Source organism: Microtus pennsylvanicus, chromosome 2 (genome assembly GCF_037038515.1).
Source record: "Microtus pennsylvanicus isolate mMicPen1 chromosome 2, mMicPen1.hap1, whole genome shotgun sequence".
Taxonomy (NCBI): domain Eukaryota; kingdom Metazoa; phylum Chordata; class Mammalia; order Rodentia; family Cricetidae; genus Microtus; species Microtus pennsylvanicus.
The window spans coordinates 71,725,642-71,751,443 of record NC_134580.1 but is presented as its reverse complement, the minus strand read 5'-3'; the positions used below and the strand labels follow the sequence as shown (position 1 = coordinate 71,751,443).

General features: G+C 40.8%; 1 protein-coding gene across 7 annotated transcripts in view; it reads left to right on the top strand.

The window, feature by feature from the left end:
* Nucleotides 1-25,802, top strand: part of Ttc17 (tetratricopeptide repeat domain 17) — a 113,243-nt gene that overhangs the window by 44,919 nt on the left and 42,522 nt on the right. For 4 of the 7 annotated variants that reach the window (XM_075961503.1, XM_075961504.1, XM_075961505.1 and 1 more), the window contains 4 exons: nucleotides 698-775; nucleotides 892-1,116; nucleotides 4,188-4,374; nucleotides 23,161-23,331. In XM_075961503.1, coding sequence (XP_075817618.1) covers nucleotides 698-775; nucleotides 892-1,116; nucleotides 4,188-4,374; nucleotides 23,161-23,331 — 661 coding nt within the window. The remainder of the gene's footprint in view (nucleotides 1-697; nucleotides 776-891; nucleotides 1,117-4,187; nucleotides 4,375-23,160; nucleotides 23,332-25,802) is intronic. The other 3 variants (XM_075961507.1, XM_075961508.1, XM_075961506.1) reach the window with 1 other exon arrangement.

Below are 25,802 nucleotides of genomic sequence, written 5' to 3'. Positions count from 1 at the left end.
AGTGCAGAGTTTTAGTATACCCAGTAGTGCCTGTTGTTGATTCTGCAGAATTGCTCCTTAGATTCTGTACACTTACTAGAAAGAGAGACAAACAGACAGAAATAGAGAATGTATGTAAATCTTTTAACTTTCATAATTGGCGGACACTAGAGCATATATGTGAGCTGATGATTACTTGTTGTATGTTAATAAACTCCTGCATATATGGTTATACATGAGTAATGTTCTTGGGGAGACGCCACAGTGGGTTTAGTGTTTGCCGCACAAGCATGGGGACCTAAGTTCAGACTCCTGGACCTCCATAAAACACTGAGTTTATAATCTCCCATTTTCTAGGGATGGGTGAATGCAGCAGAACTGGCATTTACTGGTCAGCTAGTCTAGCAAATCAGTGAGTTCCAAGTTCAGTAAGACTGAAAGTGACAGAGGAGAGGAAGACGCTCTGCATCAACCTCTCACCTCCACATACACATATATGTACAGGAACACACACAAAACATATACACAGTCATGCACAATGAATAAATAAATTCATTTTATTTATTCATAAATAAAATAATAAATAATATATAAATAAATTTATTTATTTATAAATAAAATTTTGAGGCACTCATTTAAAGATTGCTATCATAGAGATTCTTCCAAATGCCTTCCCTGTTATTTTCAATTGAGTCAGTCTTTCTTTTGATATTTTCAGATTTTGCTTTCCCGTATTAAAAACTATACTGTCCCAGAAGAAGAAATTGGGTCCTTTTTATTTCATGCTATTAACAAGGTAAGTCATTTGTTTACAATATCTAAAGCTTAAATACTTACTAAGTGTAATTAAAGTTTTTAATGTATTTGTTAAAGATTCCATTTAGAACGAGTACTGTACTTTGACATTCTCAGCCAAATGCTCCGATCTGGCTCATTCTGAATGAAGCAGGATTGTACTGGAGAGCTGTGGGAAACAGCACTTTCGCTATCGCTTGCCTTCAGAGGGCTTTGAATTTAGCTCCGCTTCAGTACCAGGACATTCCTCTTGTCAACCTGGCCAACCTTTTGATTCATTACGGTCTTCATCTTGATGCTACTAAGCTGCTCCTGCAAGCACTGGTTGTCAACAGCTCCGAGGTGAGACACTCCTTTCTTACCATCTTACAAGCTGTGAGAACAGCTTGGTTACAGAGTGCACTTTGTTTGTGTCTAGGAGGGGTATAAAAACCGTCAAGTTTGCTTTTCAGGGTAGAGTTTGCATAGTTCAAAAAATATATATTTTACTTTGATATTTATTTATTTTGAGACAGGTCAGACTATAGCCAGAACTCTCCTCAGTTCACAATTCCCCTGCCTCATCCTCGTGACCCAAGATCACAGCCATGTACCATCATGCTAGCTAAATGAATGAAATTAACAATTCTCAGTTGGCTTTTTTTTAAGCTTGCATGTAAATAAAAATTCTGCAGCTATGAAAATATACTGTCACTTTCTATGTCAGTCTGCAACACCTGCTCTTATTTTATCCCCTCATCTCTGAATGTACCTTGCTCAGTGTCGTGCATTTTACAGATGGAGTTTTTGATTTATAAATATATTTATGGCATCTGAGACAAAGTACAGCTAAACAGTTGTTTTGGTAAGAAATAATACGGGATTGGAACTGGAACTCAGTGGAAGAGCATGCCCAATATGACTGCTTTGTTATTTTTAGTTCTTATTTTTAAGGTGCCACATTATAATTCATCTTATTGATTTATCACATAAATTTTTGATGAAATGCAGTTGTAATACACATACACACAATTAAGTTGCCCTTTCCTAACACCTAAATGATTATATATTTTATCTCCAGAGAATCCTTTACAAGACAAGGGTATAAATAGCTCAGATTTCTTTAAGGTATTCTAAAACTAAATTTCTAAATATAGGATGTTACCTATTGAGTGTTCATAAATTTACAACTGAATTTTAAGCATAATTTTTTAATTTCTATACTTTCCAGCGGGTCAGGTTGCTAGTAAGTCCATCAGTTATTATCCAGTGCTTGCTCTGTAGCAGACAAGGTACAGTGAGAATAGATGATACGCATGTGCCAGGGTGTGATGAAGAAGGCATACCCATGGAAGGCCTTGTGCTCCTGTGGTCCATAATTCTGCCTGTGTTCACTTGCTGCTGCTACCAGCTAAAGCAGCTACGGAACATTTTTCTGAAGAAAAAAAAACACTTGTCTTTCTGTATTTAAAATTATAAGTAAATTTTAGTTATGAAGTGCTATGGTACTTCTACAAGATAAAGAGAAAATCAGTGAATCAGAATGAGTGTAGCAAAAATATACCTTACCAACACTCCCAACCCAGCGTCAGCATTTGGGAATACTCACCTAGAACCAGGAATTACAAGTATTTCATAGTGAACCTTAAAGCTTACTACATTTAAAAAACTGTCAATATCTAGTTTTAAATGGTTTAAAAAAAAAAAGACTAATCCATAGATTGGATTGCTACCATGACTTACTAGGTAGCTGACAGTCTTAATAACTATTGTTAATAATGGTTTTTACCAGAGTCTTTTCTGTATTCCAGGTAACTATCTTAGCACTGAAATTAATTAATAAGTCAGTGAAAGAGAAAATATCTTGATAACTGTGGTTATCAGTTACATAGCCAGAGAGTCCAGCAAAAAGTTTGGGCCCATACATATGATCGTAAACAAGAGCTACAAATCCTCATTATGTCTTCACCCGAACTGGGCACATCATTTGCTTTCTTACACGAGATTTTTTTTTCTCCTAGAGCCAGGTACCCCCCAGGTGTTTACATAGAATAGTCCATTTTATCAGCAGAACAGCTTAGGAGGTGGATTTCTCCCTTTGTAGATGAGTTAATGTTCCCAAAGACTGAAAGGCACCAGAGCCTACCAGCTCAGATTTGAGCCTGGGGATGCTGACTGTAGCGCTCACACTTTACTAATGGTGTATTGCCTCAGAACTACCATTTATAAAACTGGTTACCTTATTTCAAAATGCCACTTCCTTGTCTTAACATTTTTTAGTCTTTTAATAAAAATGTTTTGTTTTCTAAGATGATCTCACTGTGGTAGTCCAAACTGGCCTCAAAGCTCACAATGCCCTCAGCCTCTGCCTTTCAATTACTGGGATCGTAGGCATGTACTATAGGCCCAGTTTAGGAACATGAACTAATCCTAGATTAAGCAAAAGAAGCTGCTATGAGCAATATGTTTTGTATGTACATGTTAGAGAACTCACTGTTTGATTCCATTCCTGTGAACTTCACGAAGGGCAAAGCTGATGTGTGGTGGTAGAAGTCACAATATCTCAACAATGGTTTCTTTAGGTGGGGAACCTCTGGGATACTGGAGACATTCTATTTGTTTTATATATTGGGTTGAGTAGCAGTTACCAGGATATATTAATATGTAATATGAAATTCATTACATTACATTTAAGACTAGTTAACAACTTTTAGTAGTTTTTTTTATCTTTTTTTTATTGATAAAAGGAGAATAAAGAAAAGAAAAAAAAACAAATTTCCACCTCCTCCCAGCCTCCCATTTCCCTCCCCCTCCTCCCACTCTTCTCCCCCTCCTCCCACTCTTCTCCCCCTCCTCCCACCCCTCTTCCCTTCCCCCCACTCCTCTCCCCCTCCCTCTCCAGTCCAAAGAGCTGTCAGGGTTCCCTGCCCTGTGGTAAGTCCTAGGTCCTCCCCCCTCCGTCCATATCTAGGAAGGTGAACATCCAGACTGGCTAGGCTCCCACCAAGCCAGCACATTGCGTAGGATCAAAACCGCGTGCCATTGTCCTTGGCGTCTCATCAGCCCTCATTGTTCGCCATGTTCAGAGAGTCCAGTTTTATCCCATGCTTTTTTGGTAACAGTCCAGCTGGCCTTGGTGAGCTCCCAGTAGATCAGCTCCACTGTCTCAGTGGGTGGGTGCACCCCTCGTGGTCCCGACATCCTTGCTCATGTTCTCCCTCCTTCTGCAGTAGTTTTTAATCTTTGTTAAGGATCCAGTTATGTCTGTTGCACAGTTTAGAGTGGACTGGTGTGAATAACATGGACAGGTTAGCAGGAACCTTTACAGAGCAGCCTAAGAAAGGCTCAAAGAAGTATACTGTGAAGGTTTTCTGCTTCTCAAAACACAGCAGTTCATTTACATTCTGCTGATTTCTTTTTTCTTATCTTCTCAGCCCCTGACCTTTTTGAGCCTGGGAAATGCTTACCTTGCTCTGAAGAATGTCAGCGGGGCACTTGAAGCCTTCAGGCGGGCCTTGAAGTTAACTACCAAATGCCCAGAGTGTGAGAGCAGCTTGAAGCTGATCCGCTGCATGCAGTTTTACCCTTTTCTGTACAACATCACCTCTTCTGTCTGTAGTGGTAAGCACCTGTTAAATGCCAGAACAATTAGGAGCTCAACCAATGCTTTTGTCATGATTGCAAGAACGGAGATGGTTTAGAAACTTCCTCAGTATTTTAGAAAGCTAATTCCGGGTTAAGAAATGCTGGCTAAAATATACAGTAAAATTGGTAGGTTATGTGTCTTCTCTCTGTTTAACCATAAAATTTCTGTTTAACCATAACTGATATTCATAGTAAAGGAAACTCATGAAGCTCAGCATGTGTCATGAGCACAGTTCTACATACTTAATTCCTGAAAACAGCTCTTACCTTTTAGAGTAGGCTCAGTTTTCCTGCACTTTCACAGTAACCACTTAGTAGTACATCACAGTGTCCTTTCTCTTTAAGGTTATCTTCCTCAGTAGAACTAGCATGAAACCTTTCTAAAAGTTACATGAACTCCAGTAACCTTCACTATAAGGAGAAGATTGTTTATTTCACAGTCAGTCTTTGAACTATGACAGAACTAGTTTACACGTGTGTGGATCTGCAGCACCTAGCAGGTGCTGGGTAGAGCAGCAATGGACGTCCACTGATGTCCAGATTATAGTGTAACGCTTAGGCAAAAGGCTGCCATTCCAGTTCCTTCAATTTGGATATTAAAAATTGAGCAAATCTGACACCCAGTTTATGTGACCTGACTTAGATAATTTATAATAGGCTTAAGACAGAAACTGATTTCCCTGATTCTCTTTACCAGACTGCCTCCGGATGGTAATAGAATTGGGAATAAATGTCCTTGCATTATTAAATACCAAACTCTGTCAGCAGCATAATAACATAGGTCAGATGCTTATCAGTGTTGGGCATGGTATGAATTGGAGTTCTCATGAATACGGAAGGCCTGAACAATATTTTAGTAAGGAATAGTCATGTGGCCAACACTAGAATTACACAGATTCATGCCTGGGCCATACTCTGCCCTACAAAAAAAAAAAAAACATATCATTTCCTTTGCAATGAAAGACAATAAAAACTGTCACATACTTGCTGAGAGAATTAAGTGAGATATTTATGTTATAATAGATAACTGGGTAAAAGTAAGCCTTTAGAAATTTATAGTAAGACCATTGAGATGGCTCAGTAGGGAAAGACACATGCTACCAATCCCAAAGACCTGAGTTCAATGCCTGTAACCCACATGGTGTAAGAAGAGAACCAGCTCCCACCAGTTGTCCTCCACCCTCCACATGTGTAACCACACACACACACACACACACACACACACGTGTGCATTAAATAAAAATGTAATTTAAAAGAAATTTATAGTAAATACCAGGTATTCAGAGCTTTCTAAGGGAAAGTTTGGTTCTTCTTCATTTACTAAGGGTCTTTTATTAGGAGAAACTCATGTCCTTGCCTTCTTCTCTCACCTCTCTTAACACTTTGGTTCCTGGAAGTTTATACATATTGGTGGCCTTCCTCTGAAAATTATTTCCGTTTGCGTTAATGATACACACTTGTGTTCAGGTTTTTGTTGGTTTTGTTTTTGTTTCTTACACTTTATTCCTCTGTCACTCTTGTAAACAGAAGGAATTTAGTTGTGATGGCCTTGTCCCCCAAGAGCCTAACTTGTCCAGGAACAAGTGATGTGAGACACATCTTTATCAGATGTGGAGCATCTGCTAGTCTAGATTATCTCCATGATATCCTCAGGTTCAATATAACTATGAAAGAAAACAATTTAACTTGAAAGATGAACTGCTATTGTTCTTTCAGAGAGAACTCATGAGCAAAAACTGGAGAAGATTAATCCTTTTCCACTAAGTAACTAACTGTGTAAGTCATGAAGCCTTCACCCTGATTACTAGAACAGGCTCTCCCAGTTAGTCAGTATTGAGATGGTGAGCCTGTGAACAAGAAAATGTCTAACCCATGGCATTACCCTAGTATTCCTAGGTGTGAATCTCAGTGATCACACTGAGTGAATTTTACTACTGAATTTTTCCTTGTGTATTATTTTAACAAACTCACTTCAGGTGTTTTATAAAGGAAGACTTAAAAGGTTGGATTTTTAAAGGTTTTTATTATTTCTTTGAGAATTTTGTAAAATGTATTATGATCATATTCACCCTCCCTCCTCCAACTCGTTCAGAGCCACTCTCTCTTCCCTTTGTGCCCCATCCCACATCAAGGCCAATTTATGCTGTCCACATATTCTTGAGTGTGTGTCCTTCCACTAGAGCATGGCCAACTTTTCAGCGGCTATACTCTTAGAAAGAACTGACCCTTTCTCTCTGAGCAGCTCTTTGACTAGGAAGTAGAACTTGACGCCCAACTCCTCTCCTTATGCTGCTATTTGATCTGGTTTAGGTTTGCACAGATCTTGTGAATGCTGTCACAACCACTGTTAGTTCAGATGTATAGCTGCCCTGCTACATCCAGAAGACACTGTTTCCTTGTAGTCATCTACTCTGTTTGACTAGTACTCTTTCCACTCTCCTTCCACAATGATCCCTGAGTCTTTGAAGCAGGGAGTATAGTGTATGTGTCTCGGCCAGTTGTAGTTCTCTGTGTTGATCATTACGTACTGTAAATAGAAGTTTCTCTGATGAGGGTTAAGAGATACCTTCGTCTACAGATACAATGATAAATCTTTAGGAGAGGTTTGACAATGTGTCCATTTAGCAGAATAATAGTACTAGATTCTCTCCTAGGGCCTATGGTCTACTTAGTCATAGGGTTTTGGCCCAATAATTGTGCCAGGTTTGGGTTTCATTGGATCAGGCCTTAAATCTAATTGGAAAGTGGTTGGTTCCTCCCACAACATTCCTGGCACCATTGCACTAGCAGGCATGTCTTACCAGGCCAGTCATTGTGGTGCACAAGGTTCACAGCTTAGGAGGACTGAGGACTACTTCTCTCCTCTGGAAGCATGCATAGCACCTTCCAGAACTATTTAAGCTAGCCAGCAGTGTTGATGCTTCCACATCAGTACTGTTCTTTGACCCAAGTATGTGATGTCTTCAACAATGGCTTACCACCAATGCACCAAGACATGTGTTTACCTAACACTAGATATTTAGAAGCTGTGAATAGATATTCTACAGAATCATTCATACATAAAATCAGCATATCTTAAAATTTTAGGCAAGCTTCTTTATAATACATATTCAGTAGTTGTTGACAGAAGGTTTCTGCTAGGGCCCACAGCCGTTTAGTCCCACACAGAGGTCTATATTAATAATAAAGTTGTTGGCCTATTAGCTCAGGCTTCTTATTAACTCTTATAACTTATATTAGCCCATAATTCTTGTCTGTGTTAGCCACGTGGCTTGGTACCTTTATAAGCCAGGCAGTCTCATCTTGCTTCCTCTGTGTCAACTGTAGACTGACTCTTCCTCTTCACGGAATTCTCCTGTTCTGGTCATCCCACCCATACTTCCTATCTGGCTACTGGCCAATCAGCATTTTATTAAACCAGTACAACTTATAAAACTTTAAAGAGTATAAGATCATTGTCTCAATCCCAGCACTTGGGAGGCAGAGGCAGCCGGATCTCTGTGAGTTCGAGACCAGCCTGGTCTACAAGAGCTAGTTCCAGGACAGGCTCCAAAACCACAGAGAAACCCTGTCTATAAACCAAAAAAAAAAAAAAAAAAAAAAAAAAAAAAAAAAAAAAAAAAAAGATCATTGTCTCACAGCAACCCCTTCTTTTTTTTAAAACAAGAACTCTGAATCGAATCTCATATGTTTAGCTTTTTTCGTAACCATTGTCCATAACAACTTGCAACCAACATTTTAAACAAAGACAAACATCTATAATCCATTTTTTGGGAATGTGGGCATAGTTTTCTAGGCTACTCCCTGCTGATTGTGGGTGCTGATAATCTTATAGGGACCTAAAGAAAATTGAGTTTTTTCCCTTTTTTTTGTTTTTTGTTTTTCGAGACAGGGTTTCTCTGTAGCTTTGGTGCCTGTCCTGGAACTAGCTCTTGTAGACCAGGCTGGCCTCGAACTCCCAGAGATCCGCCTGCCTCTGCCTCCTGAGTGGTGGGATTAAAGGCATGCGCCACCACCGTCCAGCAAGAAAATTGAGAGTTATGATCAAGTCCTGACCGTATTCTGTGAGGTTTGATCATCTCAGCCAGCAGTCTTGAAACTGTTCTGGAAGTAGAACTTAGACATCTGGGCCATCTGCTCCTATCGAAAATTTCTTCAGGGGGTCTTCCTTGATCAAACCTGATTCTTCTTAACCCAGAATGAATCCACAGCCTCTCATTTCCTGTGGAAACAAAAGCAAAACCTCTTCTCCAAATTAACATATATTTTGACTTAAATTTTGAAGTCAAAGCACTTTCAAAATATATATGCTATATTAATCCAGCAGCATTTGTAATCAAATGTCTTAGCAGCTGTTCCTTCCTCAGCCATCAAACCATTCAAAGAAAACACGATAACATACAGTATCCAGATTCTCTGGGTATTTTCCATCTTTGCATGGCTTTATTTTAAACTCTATTTCTTTTATTTTTATTTTTAATTTTTGGTTTTTTGAGACAAGGTTTCTCTGTGTATCTTTGACTGTCCTGGAACTCACTCTGTAGACCAGTCTGTCCTTGAACTCAGAGAGATCTGCCTGTTTGCTTCCCAAGTGCTGGGATTAAAAGTGTGTGCCACCACACCCAACTTCTCTCTCTCTCTTTCTCTCTCTCCCTCCCTCCCTCCCTTCCTTCTCCCTCTTTCTCCCCCCTTCTCTCTTTTTAAGGACTTCATCCTTTTTCTTTTCTCTCCCAAGCCTACATATATTTTTAATAACACTCTAAACCATTTAGAGGTTTTTTTTTCTCATCTGACTCTATCTTTACTGTATATCTCTCTTTTTCTGACCACATGATCTTTAATTTGCTAGTTGATATGGCAAGAATTAAAGCCATCAGTTTGACGACTGGATTCACCCCATTCTTTAGCTTTCTGAGAGAGCCTAGCCTCATGGCGGAGGTACTGGCCATGTTTATTGCCAGAGCTGTATGGAGTTTCAAGGTTCCTGCCACCACCAAGAAGCATGCTATTGGCTATTCATCAACACCATTTAAGTGTTTGCTGGTGGGTTCTCTTAAAAGGGCTGCAAGGTTTTTGCAGCTAAAGCTGAGTCAGGAAGTCTCTCTTAAATGAGACACACTTGCCTCTTGCAAACAGAGCCCATGTGAGAAAATGCTGCTACCAAGAAACCGTGCTTAACTCTGTTCTTTTGTGTCTAGAATTACTTCCCAAACTCTCTCAGGTTTTAAGTGGGTTTAGCTGTCCATGCTGGTGCCATTTTTTGGACGGAAGGTTTCTGTCCCTCTAGAGCCTGTAGCCATTCAGGCCCAAAGAAACACACAGAGGTCTACATTATTCATAAACTAGTTGGCCTATTAGCTCAGGCTTCTTATTAACTCTTATAACTTTATTAGCCCATAATTCTTGTCTGTGTTAGCCACATGGCTTGATACCTTTTACCAGCCAGGCAGTCTCATCTTGCTTCCTCTGTGTCGACTGTAGACTGACTCTTCCTCTTCACGGAATTCTCCTGTTCTGGTCATCCCACCTATACTTCCGGTCTGGCTACTGATCAATCAGCAGCCAGAATTTCTGTAGATTTATGGCTTGCTGTGCACAGTGTTCTATAATTAAGATTTTAAAGAAAGCAGTGTTGCAAGTTGCTGCCTCCTGCAGACTCTGCAGCATATGCCACCTGCAGTTGAGAGCCTCTGCTTCACCATCTCTTCACAAGGATGGCTGGAAGTGTGTGTGTGTGTGTGTGTGTGTGTGTGTGTGTGTGTGTGTGTGTGTGTGTCTTTAAGATATTTTTATAGATCTAGTTTGGGGAGAACTTCAATATATATTTAGGCCACCTCCATTTGTTTTCACAAAATAATTTAAAAAATTTAAGGACTCTAGTTAGTTACCAGATAATTCTTTTGACATGCATCCATGTGATAAGGAAGAATAAGAAAAAGTCTGTGAGTTTATGGGTCTAGAAACAAAGGTTATGATTTGCCCAGGTCAGAGATCAGTCAGTAGAACTGAAACTAACCCAAGCGGTGCCTTCCTGCCCATCTGACTCATTCGTTAGTTTTCGTGCTTTTAAACACACAATAAACCACCGCCACATCCATGGTAGTAGAATTCATGTTTGTTGACTCTTAAGATGTTTAATAAAAGTAATATAATCCCTGCATTTTTGTTGCCATCCCTTATAAGAAGTGTGTGTATACAGAAAAGTATGGATTTCAGTAGATTATGAAGATTATGGAGAACAGCTCTAACCACCCTCCCTACAAGCATAAACAAGATGCATGTTTTTCAAGACTTGGGCATTAGTTTGCTGCATGTGAATTGCTTTGGGTTTTGCATGGAAACTAGTAACTGTACATGTGTTAAGTCAACAAGCAGTGCTTTTCTTTGGATATTCCCAGTACTTAGATTTTATGAACAAAATTTTTATCTTTGGGGCCGGCAAGATGGCTCAGTGGGTAAAGGCAGTCAAACATGATGCTCTGAATTGAATTACCCAAGACCTGCATGGTGGAAGGAGAGATCCAACTCCCAAAGTTGTCCTGGTCTACACACACACACACACAGAAATAATTCAGTTAAATCTTTTAACATATTTTTGTCTTTTAGGACACTGTATAATTATATTTTGTGGGGTTAAAACAGTGAAGATATGTGACACAACTAGGTTTATGTCAGCTTGACACAAACTAGAGTCATTTGGGAAGAGGGACTCTCAGTTGGGAAAATGTCCCCTTAAAATCCAGCTGTAGGCAAGTCCGTAGGGGCAAACCCATTGTGGGCATTGCCACCCGGGGACTAGTAGTGCCAGTGCAGTAGGAAAGCAGTCTGAGTAAGCCATGTGGAGCAAGCCAGTAAGCAGCACTGTTCCGTGGTCCTTGCATCAGCTCCTGCCTCCAGGTTTCTGCCTTGAATTCCTGTCCTGATATCCCAGCATGATGAACTACAAGCTGTAAGATTAAATAAGCTCCTTCCTCCTGAACTTGCTTTTGATCCTGGTTTTCATCACAGCAAAGTAACCCTAAGACAATGTGTGAATACCTCCTGACTGTTTAGTCTTAGGCAGGGCCTTGCAGTATAGCTCAGCCTGCACTTAAGCTTGTGATTCCCCTGGCCTTATCCTCCTGAAGGCTGGGCTTACAGGAATGAACCACCATTCCAAGACTTCTTAAATTATAATGAAAACCTTTTGTCCTACATGTAAAAAAATTTTATTTCTTTTGAGAAAGTAGCCTACCGACCCTTATACAAGTTCTTTCCACGACCATCCATCCTATCAGTATAGATTACTAACCTGGGCTGGGAGTGTAGAGTGTCAAAGGGCCTCTCTAGAATGTGCAAGGCCCTGGAGTAAGTTCCCAGCAAAAGGAAGTGGAGAAACAGAGTCCTAGCCAAATAATACCTAAGAAAAATTGAACATGATAAATTATCTGTGGTGGATGTGTCTATAATCTATTGCTCCCCTTATCCCCACACAGTGCTGGGAATAGAACACAGGCTGTCATGTGTGCTCAGCAAATGCTGGTTCCACAACAGTGATGGCAAACATGCTCTTTTTTTTCTTCAAAATTTCATTTATTTATTTGCTATTGTGTTTGTGTAATATGGTGGATTGGGGCACATGTCCCATGACACCCATGCGGAGCTCAGATGACATCATTGGATGAGTTCTCGGGATTAAACCTAAGTCACTATGGTTGCATGTCAAGCATCTTTACACATGAGCCATCTCACCAGACTGTGAATATAATCTTTAAGCAACAGAGTAGCATTTGATTTCTTTCATCTAAAGAACTTGCATGTGGTTTATTTATTCATTCAGCTAATACTTTGTGCCAGGAAATATTGTAGGACCTGGAAAGCAAGCACCAAGGCTTTATCTCGTATGGACTTGCATTCTAGTTGTAAGAAATGGAGAGTGGATGGCGAGTGTAACTATTTAGGATAAGAGTGCTGCTGCGGGGGAACAGCACAAGCACGTCAGGGGATCCCACCCAAGAAATGGCATGGTGGCAGAGACAAGGCAATGCCCATACACAGCAGGAGAAGACTTCAGACAGAGAGACCAGTCTTTGCAAAGGCTTGGCCAAGGAAGACACAGTTTATAAGCAGATTTCTTTGCAGTAGAAATGAAGGGAAGATAAGAGCCTCGTGTTTATTGTGTGGCAAATTGTTTTAATAACTGGAGGATTCATTTCAAAAGCAAGATGTTTGGAAGGTTTTGAACAGTGATAAAGTGACTGAATTTACATTTTAACGAGATTCTTCTGCGAAGAATAGATTGTGGTGGGGTTGAAGATCACTTAGGATGATACTTCCAAAGAATCCATAAGAGACGCTGGGAGATGGCTCAGAGAGTAACTCCTTGCTTCCTAAGCCTGAGGCCCTGAGTTCAGATCCCTACCACCCATATAAAAGCCAGGTGCTGTGGTGTACATCTGTTAACTCTGGCACTGGGGGCGGAGGGGGGTGTTGGAGCAGATATAGCAGGATCCCAGAGGCTCACAGGCTAGCCAAGCTAGTAACCAGTGGGCTCCAGGTTCAGTGAGAGACCCTTTCTCAAAAAATAAGATAAAGGGGACAGAAGTCTCTCTCTGTTTTCCACCTCTACCTGCACAGCAAGCTCAGGGTTGTACATATGCACGCACACACACAGAGACACACATACCCATGCACGCACATGTGTGCACGCATGTTCCTAAAAGTAATATTGGCCTGAGTCAGACACAGGAGAAATGATCATGTTTAGGATAAAAGAACATCCATAAAAGGAGATTGTGGAGAATGACAGAGAAGGCAAGGAAGTCAGCTCCCGAACAGCTGGTACGAGTTCATGGAGGCGTGAAGATTGAGTGAGCAGGCTGAGGGAGCAGAGCTGTGTGTCTAGACAGACTATGCTTGCATTTCCTCAGGAATTACCAAGTGGAGATGAGATGTTGACAGTTGGCTATATGAATATTATAATGGTCAGTGAAGGACAGGCTAGAAACCATGATTGTGAGCCATAGGCACCTGGGTTTTTTTTCATAACAAACTTCTATGGAAGTGCCTGAGTAACTGATATAGAATGGAGAATGTATAAACAATTACTAGTAAGGCATTTTAGCTTACATTAGGCAAGGGGAAGATGCAGGAGAATTGGAAAGAAGTAGACAGTACAGTAGGGAAGAGTAACGGTGAGTATTTACCCACAAGTCAGGAGTATTCAGAAGAGCAATCAAGACACCAGTAGGAGCATCCTGGGGTGCTGAGTCAGGTGAAGGCAGGATAAATCCAGCATTGGAGGTTGTTGGCAATCTTTTAAAACTTTCTATGAAATGGGGTTTGAAGAAAGTGAGAAAATGGAATGACAAGCTTTATGAGGGTATAAAAAGTAGGGTATAATTCTGAGATTGAGGATGTTTGTTTTGATTGTATGTTTACAAAAATAGAATATATTGCAGCATATTTGCCTTAGGAAAATCAAATAAAAGGGGAGAAATGAAAGATGCAAGAAAGAGCTCACTATATCTCAAAATACTGAGTTCTCTATAGGGAGAGAGTGTGGAAAGGAGAGCAGGAAAGTAAAGGAACCCAAGACGTCTCTAGATGGGACAGGGACAGTATACAAGTAAACATCCAAGTATGCTTGCTCAAAGATTTAGTGGGATAACAGTGGTTGCTTCTCAGCACAATAAAGAGTTGAATTGTCAGAGCACAGTGAAAAGGAGCTGAGAGTGGCAGAGATGCCATGAAGGAAGAGGGACTGAAAATTGTTGTTTAGAATGTGAGTTGACAAGAGAGGTTTCTAACTTTGCAAGGTAGGTAGATGTTAGTGTCACTAATCAAAAAAAGGAAGCTCAGAGGAGAAACGAGCCAGCATTGGTATTGTACTGGAGTAACAAGTTCGCTCCATGTTCATTTACTGCCTCAGGTTCCCATGGAGAGGGGGAGGGAAATTCAGGGTGTTAAATGCCAAGAACAGAGTCTCCAAAATGCTAACATTTAAAAATAGACACAGGCAGGCAGCGGTGGTGCACGCCTTTAATACTAGAACCTGGGAGGCAGAGTTAGGAGGATCTGTGAGTTAGAGACCAGCCTCATCTACAGAATGAATTATAGGACATCCAGTGCTGCACAGAGAAACCCTGTCTTTAACACACACACACACACCCAAAAAAAAGAGAGAAAGAAAAGAAAAATGAAAATTGAGTTGTCAAGGTGTCACAATAGCCAAGGAATGGGTACTGCAGTTCTGAGGAACGGATTGAAAGGAAAGATCAATAGTAGTGTAGCCTGTATTGTTTCCCACAGTACAGCATGGAACTGATGGGGGTGGGTAAGCAGACTTTGGGAAACACTTGCAGTGTGACTTGTCTTGATATGAATGGCTAACACTGAGAACAAGGGCAGCCGGGATGGATGGCACTGCAGCTTTGCCACTCATAGAAAGCATAATGTTTATTAGTAAGACACAAGTTTGTATTCTCAGAAAGATGAGACCTGAGACATTGGGAGCACAAGCAGCCGGCACCGTTAGCGATGCTGTCCCAAGTTTCTAAACGAAGTATTGTTAGGGAGCACTAAGTGAGCTTTGCATCTCAGGTCCTCCTTTCTGCACCACATGTATTATGAAAGTTGTTGTTATCGCAAAGTTAGACAAGATCTTCATTTGTATTTGGGCTCTACTCTGCAATAGGAGCCTTGGTGACTTCTTGAACACACACTACTCAGGGCAAACTGACTGCAGAGCAACAGCAAGGAGTGAGGTGAGCAGGGTGCCTGGGCCTGTGTCCTCGCCCTCCTGTGACTCTGAGTAAGTGTCAGTGCACTTGTACCCAAGTCTCTTGGCTTCTGCTTCTGTGTACTCAGTGTTTATTAGGCAAGTTCACTGGGCTTTGACTCATCTTATATCTTAAGGTTTCATTCACCTCTGGTGTTTTTTGGAGACAGCTAAGCTCATGTGATGTTAAGTTTCTTAGTTTGCTTTCTGTTGCTGTGATGAAGAACATAACTAAAATCAACTTGGGGAGGAAAGTACTTTTTTTCCACTCATGTGTCCTGATCACTGTCCCTAATGGAGGGAAGTCAGAACAGGAACTTGACTTCCCAAAGCAGAGTTTTGTTAACTGGCTTGCTTCTCCTGATTTTCCCCGCTTGCTTTCTTACTCAAGCCAGGACCCTGTGCCAAGGCTGAAATTGTCTTCAGAAGCTCACCTTCCTATATGAATCACTAATCAAGAAAATGCCCTGCAGATTTGTCTACAGGCAATCTGATAGAAGCATTTTCTCTACAAGGGTTCCCTCTTCTCAGATAACGCTAGCTTGTGACAGTGTTGACAGAAAATTTAACCAGGAAATAAAACTTTGCTGTCACACAGTGGCATTTGCATGAGTCTTCCTCTTTCAGAAAGGTTATTGACAAAATACACACACTACACATACATGCAGTATCCATCCCTCACTGGCAGAGGGCTCTTTGACATTTTTTTAAAGTGACTTGTACCTTTGGCAATGCTTTTTGTATAATAGGAAACAAATGAATTTCTAGTTTGGAGACCTTTTAAAAAATTGAGTGCTGTGTATTTAAACCCAGGTTTGATTATTGGATGTCATCTACTGAGTTCTATGGTCTGATGGGAATAAAACATTGAATCTGTTAGGAAAAGATATGGATAAGATTTTCAAATACAGATGACAAAGGAATATGCCCTGTGGGTGCTCCTGTCTGTGTAGGTTTGGATATGTGTACCTTCTCTGTCAGTGCTGATGCTCAGCCTTTGTGCTTCCTGAATAGGACAGTAGATAACGGAGTGGAAGTAAGACACTGCAAACCCAGTAAGGATACTCATTGGTTGTTGGTACCCAAGTAGGTAGGCGTGCCCCAAAGCCTATCTTCCCCACCTCCAAATCCAAAGCACTTGCAAGTGGGATCTGCAGTGAAGGAAGTGAAGAACTCTGTCACTGAAGTCTACAGGACTGTGCTCTAAACACTCTATTATAGAATATCTTGAGTGTCTGTTTGTTGGAGGAAGCCGCTTGTTGGTTCCCAGCCACTCAGCCCCAAAATAAATACACAGAAACTATATTATTCTCCCAGCATTCCATTTAGTTTTCAGCCTAATTTAAGTTCTGCCCTGCTATAGGTCCAAAGCAGTTTCTTTATTCATTAATGGTAATCATAGCATACTGAGGGAAATCCCACATCACCTCCCCTTTTCTGTTTAAATAAAAACAGGAAGGTTTTAACTTTAACATAATAAAATTACATATAACAAAACAGGTATCAAGCAAGAATCACAGTTACAATATTTATATCTACTTTATCTTTTATCATAGCTAAGGAAAACTATATAACTTCTTCAACGCCATCAAAGACTCCAGAAGGATATAATATTACCTAAGTAAACAGGAAGTGCATTGTAAGCAACTTCCAAAACTCTAGAACTGACAGAGACATCTTGCTGCCTGGACAGTCACCCAAAGTTCTTCTGTACCATTGGAGCATCCATCTTTAGCCCACAGGCCCATAGTATCCAGCAGACCTTTCCATGAAGCAGGAAATTTCAAAGACAGTTCTGCCTACATTAGCAGTAGCAGACTCTTTCATGAAGCAGGAACCCCAAAGGATCGTCTCACCCTTAGGCAAGTTCAGCAGTCATTTCTTTGTGGGTCCTGCATGTCCAGTTCATCAAGCAGTCCAGGCAAGAACAGTTTCTTGCCAAGATGGCTAGCCAACTCCATAAGGAGCCTCTTTGATGCCCATCTTTCTCTTGAAGTAGCTTGATGCTGCCAGGAGCAGATGTGTCTCATTGTCATGAAAAACCCTAAGTTATTAAACATTTTAAATGCCATATTCTGTAGTCTTTGAAAGGTTTGAAGAATACCTATCTATCTGAAATACATCTCTGTACATCTAGAAAATCTAACTAACATGGCTTCAAGCTTGACTATTATAGATGACTTTCTATTTACCTATATTTCTTAATTATACGTTACATTTTTAAATGAGCTGCACAATACCTTAATCAAGAGCAAAAATATATATACACAGTATAACAAAATTGACCTTAAATTTGTATCAATAAACCAGGATCCAGGCCAATGCAAATTTCTATAGCATATCCCCCTTTAAATGTAAACAAACATTTATAAACAAATTTGGGAATATGGGTGTAGTTTTTCTCCAAACTGCTTCCTGCTGTTATTGAGCAAAGTAATTTTTTGAGGGATATTCAAGGTGACCTTTCAGGGGCTCTTGGTCTATCAAACCATGTTAGTCTGAAAGCAATCCACAGGTTCTCATCCTCTGTGAAAACAAAAGAAAAACCTCTTTACCAAAGCAGCATACCCTTAGGGCCATATTTTGAAATCAAAATACCTTTAAAATATATATGTTGGCTTAGCTTAGCAGTCCCCAGAATCAAATGTCTCTCTGCAGCCAAAAAATTCAAAGAAAACACAATAGTATACATAATTCAGACTCTCTGTGTATATTCCATCTTTACATGGTTTATTTTTTTCACTTCTTTTAATCTATGGCTGTCTGTATTCTGTCTCTTTAAAGACTTTGTTTTATTTTTTCAAAACCATTTACTTCTTTTTATAACTATACTCTTTTTCTTTTCTCTCCCAAGCCTATATACATTTTTTAACATACTGTGTCTTATTTAAAGGTCTTTTTTTTATCTGAATTTGTCTTTATTGTGTATCTGTAATCCTTTACTGTCCAGGAGCACTTTTTAAGATGCTAAGCGCTTCTTAAAAACTTAAGCTGTGGCATAGCTAGGTCAAATACGGCACTGCCTGTTTGCCCCGCCCAGTCCAGCATGGCAGAGTGGAACTGTTTGCTGCCTCCAAGAGCCATGTACATTGCCCCATTTTCAGGCACAGAGCCAGTCTATGTTGCCATTAAGCAAGTTATCGTACTCTGTTCACAAAACCCATTTAAATGCTCATTTCCCAGACCTCCCAAAAGAGCAAGAGCGATTTGTGCTGCTGAACCAGGAAGCCGCCACTTTTTTTTAAAGAAGTCTCGCAGTATTGCGCCCTGCGGCACCTTGCTCACTGCAAGCCCAACTAGAAAAAAAAATTGTGGCTACCAAAAGCCATGCTTAACTCTGTTCTTTTGTGTCCAGAATTCCTTTTTAAGCTTTCTCAGGTTTTTTAATGTGGATATAGTTCCCCATGTTGGGTGCCAATTTGTTGGAGGAAGCCACTTATTGTTTCCCAGTCGCTCAGCCCCAAAATAAACACACAGAAACTATATTATTCAAATCACTACTTGGCCCATTAGCTCTGGCTTCTTATCGGTTAATTTATATCTTAATTTAACCCATTTCTATTCATCTGTGTATTGCCACATAGCTGTGGCTTACCAGCTAAAGTTCCAGCATCTGTCTCCAGCAAGGCTATATGGCTTCTCTCTGACTCCCCCTTCTTTCTTCCAGCATTCCGTTTAGTTTTCAGCCTAGCTAAGTTCTGCCCTGCTATAGGTCCAAAGCAGTTTATTTATTCATTAATGGTAATTACAGCATACAGAGGGGAATCCCACATCAGCTGTTTAAAATTTAGTGGGGACAGAGAGCTGACCTAGTGGTAAAGGCACATGCTATCAAACCATATGACCTGAGTTTTTCACCAGAACCTATATGGTGGAAGGAAAAAAATAGACTCCCAAAAGTCTAACCCCTACACAAGCTCTCTGCATGCACAAACACACATGTACGTTATAAAAAATATAATTAAAGATTAAAAATTAAATTTTTTATGATTTATTTATCTTTATGTGCATTGGTGTGACGGCGTCAGATCCCCTGGAACTGGATTTTCAGACAGTTGTGAGCTGCCATGTGGGTGCTGGGAATTGAACCCCAGCCCTCTGGAAGAGCAGTCAGTGCTCTTAACCGCTAAGCCATTTCTCCAGCCCCAGGAAGTCTGGTTCTTGTTGTACCCCTGACTATAATCATGCCAAAAGCACCAAACCATCTTATCTGTGACACCAGCTAGAGTCACTTGGCTAAGAGTTCCAGAATCTTGCCCCATAACTTTGCTGGCCTCATTGTTGGTGCTCATGCCTCAGCGTTTCTGATGCTGGAGTTATGTGTGTGGAATACCATACTCCCTAAGATTTATCATGTAAATGATAACTCTTGTTAGGAAGTGGAACGTAATCTTCTAGGAACTTGGTAAACAGAATTAATGAGAAGAAAAAAGGTTTGTCTAACTTTAGAAATGACAGGAGCTCCCAAGATCTTAATTTACTCTGGAAAAAATCTATCCACAAATCAGTTATATCTTTTTCCCTCAAATTACTTACACTTTGACAAAGAGTATTAGCTAGTTCTTTTTTCCACAACACCCTCATAACCTAGGTCAGTATTAGTAACCCTGGTATACAGCAGACACTCCACACAAAGAAGTATTAATAACCCTAGTATACAACAGACACTCCTCACAGAGAAGAAGGGTTGAATTGCTGAAGCTCCTACAGCAGTTCCCAAAGCAAAAGAGCCCTTCTTGGAGTTTCCTGCTTAGCTGGGATTGCAACAAGGAGATAGAATTGATTTAGATGAAAACGCTTTGTAAGCAAGTCCTGAGTGTTATGCATAGAAGAATGTTTGTCTTTCACTTGGGACCTTGTTAACTAAAGCATTTCATTTAAATCATGAGGTCTTTGTTAAAAATTATGGCATATGTCTCAAGGGTAGCCTAAGCCATATAGAGTATCTTCTACATCAGTTCAGGGTAGATGTTGTGTATAGAAAATGCTGTTGTTACTTTTCATGCATGCATGCATGCCTATCTGTCTGTCTGTCTCATCAGAGTCTAACTATGTATCTCATGCTGGCTTCAAATCCTCCTGCTTCAGCATACCCATCTATTTTGAGTGTTGTTTTCTGGTATAGATCCAATACTTTCTTATCTTTAATAAGAATATAATCTATCAGGAAATTAAGTAACATGTTTCAAGGCTTGTCAGTTCTGCTCTGAGTTGGAGCAAAAGTGTACTGTGGTCTAGAGAACACAGACTTTAGCTCTTTCTAAAGTATTTCACTAACACTCTCCCTTACCACACCCAGACGTCTGGAGATGTAGTTTTAAAGTTAGGCAACTTAACTTACCAGTAACCCAGCTACTTAGACAGATCACAGTTGACTCAAAACCAGTCTGTTTTTAACTTTTGATGTAAAAAAGTTAGCATTAATAGTTCCCATTTTTGAAGATTTTTTTTAAATTATGCATATGTTGTGTCTCTGTGTGGGTAGTGCTGGTACCCCATGGAAGCCAGAGACCTTAATTCCCCTGGAGCTGGAGTTATGGGTGGTTGTGAAGTCACTGGACATGGGTGCTGGGAAATGAACTCAGATTCTACGCAAGATAAGTATGTATTCCTAAGCACTGAGCCATTTCTTCATTTCTTAATATTTAAAGCATTTAGTTTTCACTGGGCTGTTCCGATGCCTTGTATTGCTAAGAAATGCCTCATACAGAATAGCTGCCTGTTCTTCTTTCCCTCCCCTTTTCGGTTTCCCTCTGAGAGCTACTGGCCTGGGTTTATGATTTGGAGGACAAGACATTCATCAGCTTCACAGATGTTGCTTCCCGAGAGGGTCCAGGTCTGAGGCTATTCAGGAAGACCAATTTTAGCTTTGAGGGCTTTTGAAGATCATACCTTACAGGTTCCTCTGAGACATTTTAAATGATGATTTTTTTTTTTTTTTTTTTTTTTGCAGTAGGGAAAGGGAAAGAGAAGAGAAGCAAGGTGATGTGACAGATCGCATCAGAAAACTGCACCGGCCTATGCTTTGATACTATTACAGTTTACACAGCCTGCATCAGGGGAAAAGTGATGTAATCAGTCCTTAGCATCAGTATTTCCTCTCTGCTTTTAACAGCCCTTCTTATTTATATCCCAATCAAGAACTGTCTCTAAGAAGTATACATTCAAGTCAGTTGGGTGTGGAGAGCTGTCCATGTTGTTTTATTTCAGCGTTGTTGAGCTTAGTTCTCTGTGTTTCGTTGTTCGCACCAGCTGGTGAAGCACAGGCGGGCACAGATCAGGACCCTCTGTCCCCCGGTGGAATGTAGGGGGAGACTGCAGCTCCCGTTGTTCGTGGCTCCCATTCCTTCTGCCCTGTGTGGACACATGTGTATGCACACTGTGTCTGTCAGTTTGTGTTCCCCATTGCCTCCTAGACACACGTCTGCTCTTTACCTATGGTGTCAGCAGGCTTCCATCCTCTCTGTTCAGAGGACTTCTGAGTAAAGGGTGACAGGGCCAACTCAGATTCCAGTTACCGTTTAACTTAGTTTGGATTATTATTATTTTCACTAATAATCAGTCTCCTTGTGTCTAAAACAAAGATATTTAACAATTTTTATAAGGGTTAAGGGGAAGGATTTAAAAAAAAGAAACACAAAGCACACCATAAATATTGGCACCTTTCCTTGCAGCACCCTTCTGTAGGCTTATTGGATGCTTCAGAGTTGAAGTTATGCCCCAGAGTGCTTTCTTGGAAGGACTTACTTGGCACACGTGCCGCCTCAGCATTGTTTGCCTTGTATTTGCTGTCTTCCCAAGCTGCTTGTAATTTCTGAAAAGCAAGAACTCTTGAAACTGAATCCTCAGCTTTGGCAGTATCTTTGCTTTGAAGCATTCCTTTGGAAAGTGACTCCCTCAGTCTGCAGTCACACTTAAATGTCCTGGTATAGGAAAGAAATTACTTACATATTCTTAACCAAATGGTTGTCTCTACTAAGAAATCTGTGGCCTTCCAGTGATTGCATCTTCAGTGACTTCCAGTGATTCATCTTCTGTATACTTACAGAGAGCAGAAAGGAGGAGGAAAGATCCCATTCAGTGAGCCAGACCATCTGAGACAAACAGTGACAAAGGAGAGATGTCTCAGCACAGCAGACATAGTATTCTCTGGCCCAGACCATCAGGTGGAACTCAGTCCTGGGAGTGTCAACAGATATTCCTGATAGGGCCAAATCCTTTGACTCCCAGCACAACTGTAGTGAGATCAGTCCCACTGTGTGAATGATGAAGGTAGCAAAAAGTGCCAGGGTCTCATTCAAGATTTAACATTTTGTTCTTAGAACATCTTTACCCAGGCAGCCGGAACATGCTGTCTGAAAGGAAATCAAGCAACCTTTTCACACTGCAGTCTTAATGTGGGATTGCTGCTATCGTTCTCCTTTAATTCCTTGGGTTTAATGCATATAACTTAAGTAATTTCTCACCTTTTGGTATGACTCATATGAGCTATATGAAAGACTAGTATATTTTTCTGTAATCCATTATTCTCAGACATATCCAGGCTCTATATTTCCCACTTTTTTTGGTTTTTCAAGACAGGGTTTCTCTGTAGCTTTGGAGCCTGTCCTGGAACTAGCTCTTGTAGACCAGGCTGGTCTCGAACTCACAGATATCTGCCTGCCTCTGCCTCCCGAGTGCTGGGATTAAAGGTATGTGCCACCACTGCTTTTTATAGTGTCTTTAGCTTCAAGGGGATATTTTACAGTGATGAATAAAAACAAGATCTTGAGGCTTGAACTTTGTTGCCTACCAGCTTTTCACCGAAATACTTGATTCTTACAATACCATAGCAGCCAAAACTTGAATTTCAGTAAAAGTCATGGGTCACATGCATATGCCTATGTACTGCTTTCTGCACTGTCTGCATTGTCACCTTTTGCTCTTGATGTTTCGGGACCTTACATTATGAGGCAACGTGAGAGATGTTTCTAATGTGTGTATCTGTATCTCTTGTCATTGAGGTCATTGTCATGAGAAAGCCCTGGACAACAGCCATGACAAACAGAAATATTTTGGCAACCCACAGTCACTGGATGCTGCTGAAGAAGAGCCCTCTAAGCAAGGAGCAGAGGAGGACCCTGTGCTTTCTGTTGAGAACTCAGGGAGGGGCTCAGATGCCCTTAGACTTGAAAGTAAGTTGATTTGACCTGAGCTATGCTTCTGTGGGAAAATCAACTCCCAGACATCAGGCTTGCACTCCTCTCTCCTCTCAAGAGTTTGTTTCCTTCTTGTGACACTCACAGAGTCAGGAGAGTGGCTCCAAATGACGGGGAAGCGCTCTTCACACGCTTCCTTCCTTTTCCGTCCCTCTCTTGCTAGAACAGACTTGATTCATGCATGTGCCTCTTTCTTCTCAATGCTCTCAGTCTGTGCAGTGAGTCACTGCTGAGAGGAACATCTCCGGCTTCTGGCATCCTTTGCTCTTGACCCTGGCCTGTCCTCAGATGCTCTCCCACTTTCCTCACGTACTCTGTCCTGTGTCAGCAGCACACCTGTATCCTGGCCTTGCTCTTCGTCCTGCCCATGCAGTGTCTTGCCTTCGGTGGTACAGATTCCTATGAGTACACCAGTGACTCCCAGGCTGTGCTTGGCTTAAGGCTTCTCCACAGCTCCAGCTAATTTTTGTAGGCTCTTTCTCTTGATGAATAGGGTCGGCATTTGAACTGAAGTGTTTAATTCAATATCCCATCCTGTGGTTGCAGTTCAACCCACCCAGGTCCCCTTTATCTCCTCAGTCTCTAAGACCTATTGAAGCTCTCATTTCTTCATCTACTCTCCCTGCTACTAACTGACTCAGCCCATCTTCACTTTCTGCCCTTCCTCTTAATCTGTTTCCTAACTATACCTTTTATCTTTTACTTTGAATATGCGCTATCTCTCTGTGTGTGCATACATATAAGTCTATATAGAATTAGAAATATATATAGTGTGTGTGTGTATGTGTAGAGAAGACCAACAAAGTTCATTGTTATGGATTCATGGTGGGCCCCAAGAGTTGTTTCTTTTTTTTTTTTTTTGAGTTGTTTCTTAAATATACTTCTAATCAGGTAAGTTTCCTAAGCCTAAATTTCTCAGGAACTCTCTATTATGATTCAGAAGAATCTAAACTAGTGTGGGCCATTAGGCAGCTTGGCCTCCATTCCTTTTGTAACTATACCTTAGCAGGAAGTACAGTGCCCATTCCTCTCTCAGGCCTCTTTTGAGCCTCCATATCCTTCACACAGACTTATACTGACCTCTGCCAATGCTTTGCTACCTGGGCATGTAGCTCAAATGGTAATGCTTTCCTGGCAAGTACAAAGTCCTGGGTTTGTTCCCAGTATTGCATGAGCTGGGTGTGGAGGGTCACATATCAGCTACATAGGGAATTCAAGGCCAGCCTGGTATGTGTGAGACTATCTCAAAAAGGGAGGGAGAGTGGGAGGAAGAAAGATAGATCCTGTACATTTCCAGTGTTGCCTCCTCTGTGAAACATTCACAAAGGTTTTCAAACATTTAAGAAACTCCATCTGCTATCTTTATTTTACATTTTACAAAACACATTTTATATATTGAAATTTGTTTGTGTGTCTTGGCTTCCATCAGGTTATGAGCTTTCATTAACTCTTTGTTTTAGATTTACTTATTTTATGTGTGTAGGTGTTTTGCCTACATGTATGTCTGTTACACCACATGCATGCAATGCCCGTGGAAGCCTGAAGAGGTCATCAGAATCCCTGGGGTTACAGAGGCTTGTTAGTTAGCTGCCATGGAAGTTAGGAAGCAAACACAGATGCTGTAGAGGAGCCCAAGTGTCCTTAACTGCAAGGCCATCGCCCCAACTGTTAATATTCATTTTTACTTATTGTTTTATGTGTTAAGTGTTTGGCCCGCATGAATTTATGAGCATCGCATGCATGCCTGGTGCCCCTGGAGGTCAGAAAAGTACTCTGAATCTCCTTAAACTGGAGTTACAGAAGATTGTGGGCCACGTGGGTACTGGGAACTGAACCTAGGTCCTCTGCAAAAGCACCAAGTACTCTCAACAGCTGCTCTAACTCTCCAGCCCCATCGTTTTTGTTGGTTTGTTCTTCCAGAGTCAGGGTCTTTCACTCCATAGCCCTAACTGTGTCCTTGAACTCTCTATGTAGATCAGACTGGACTTGAACTCATAGAGATTCAACTGTCTGATAATCAAACGCTGGAATTAAAGGTCTGCCCCACAATGCCCAGCATACAGTTGGGTAATAAAAATAAATATATTTGGGGATTAAAAAAATAAATATATTTTTACTATTTTTTAATTACTTGTGTGTGGATATGTGCACATACATGCAGATGCCCACAGAAGCCAAAAGGAGTGTCAGATCCTCTGAGCCGGCGTAACAGATGGTTGTCATCCACTGGACATGGGTCTTAGAACTGAACTGAGATTTTCTGCATGAGCACTCTACCAGGCCTTCTCTTCAGTGCCCAGTCTTTCTACATGCCATGACCTGTGAAATCTTACATTTGTTAATTGAACATGGTATTTGTCTTATGTAGGTTAAATTAACATTTAGCAAGTAGCAATATATACAGTGGTAGTAGGTATGTGTGATGATCTGAGTCTATTCCCAAAATC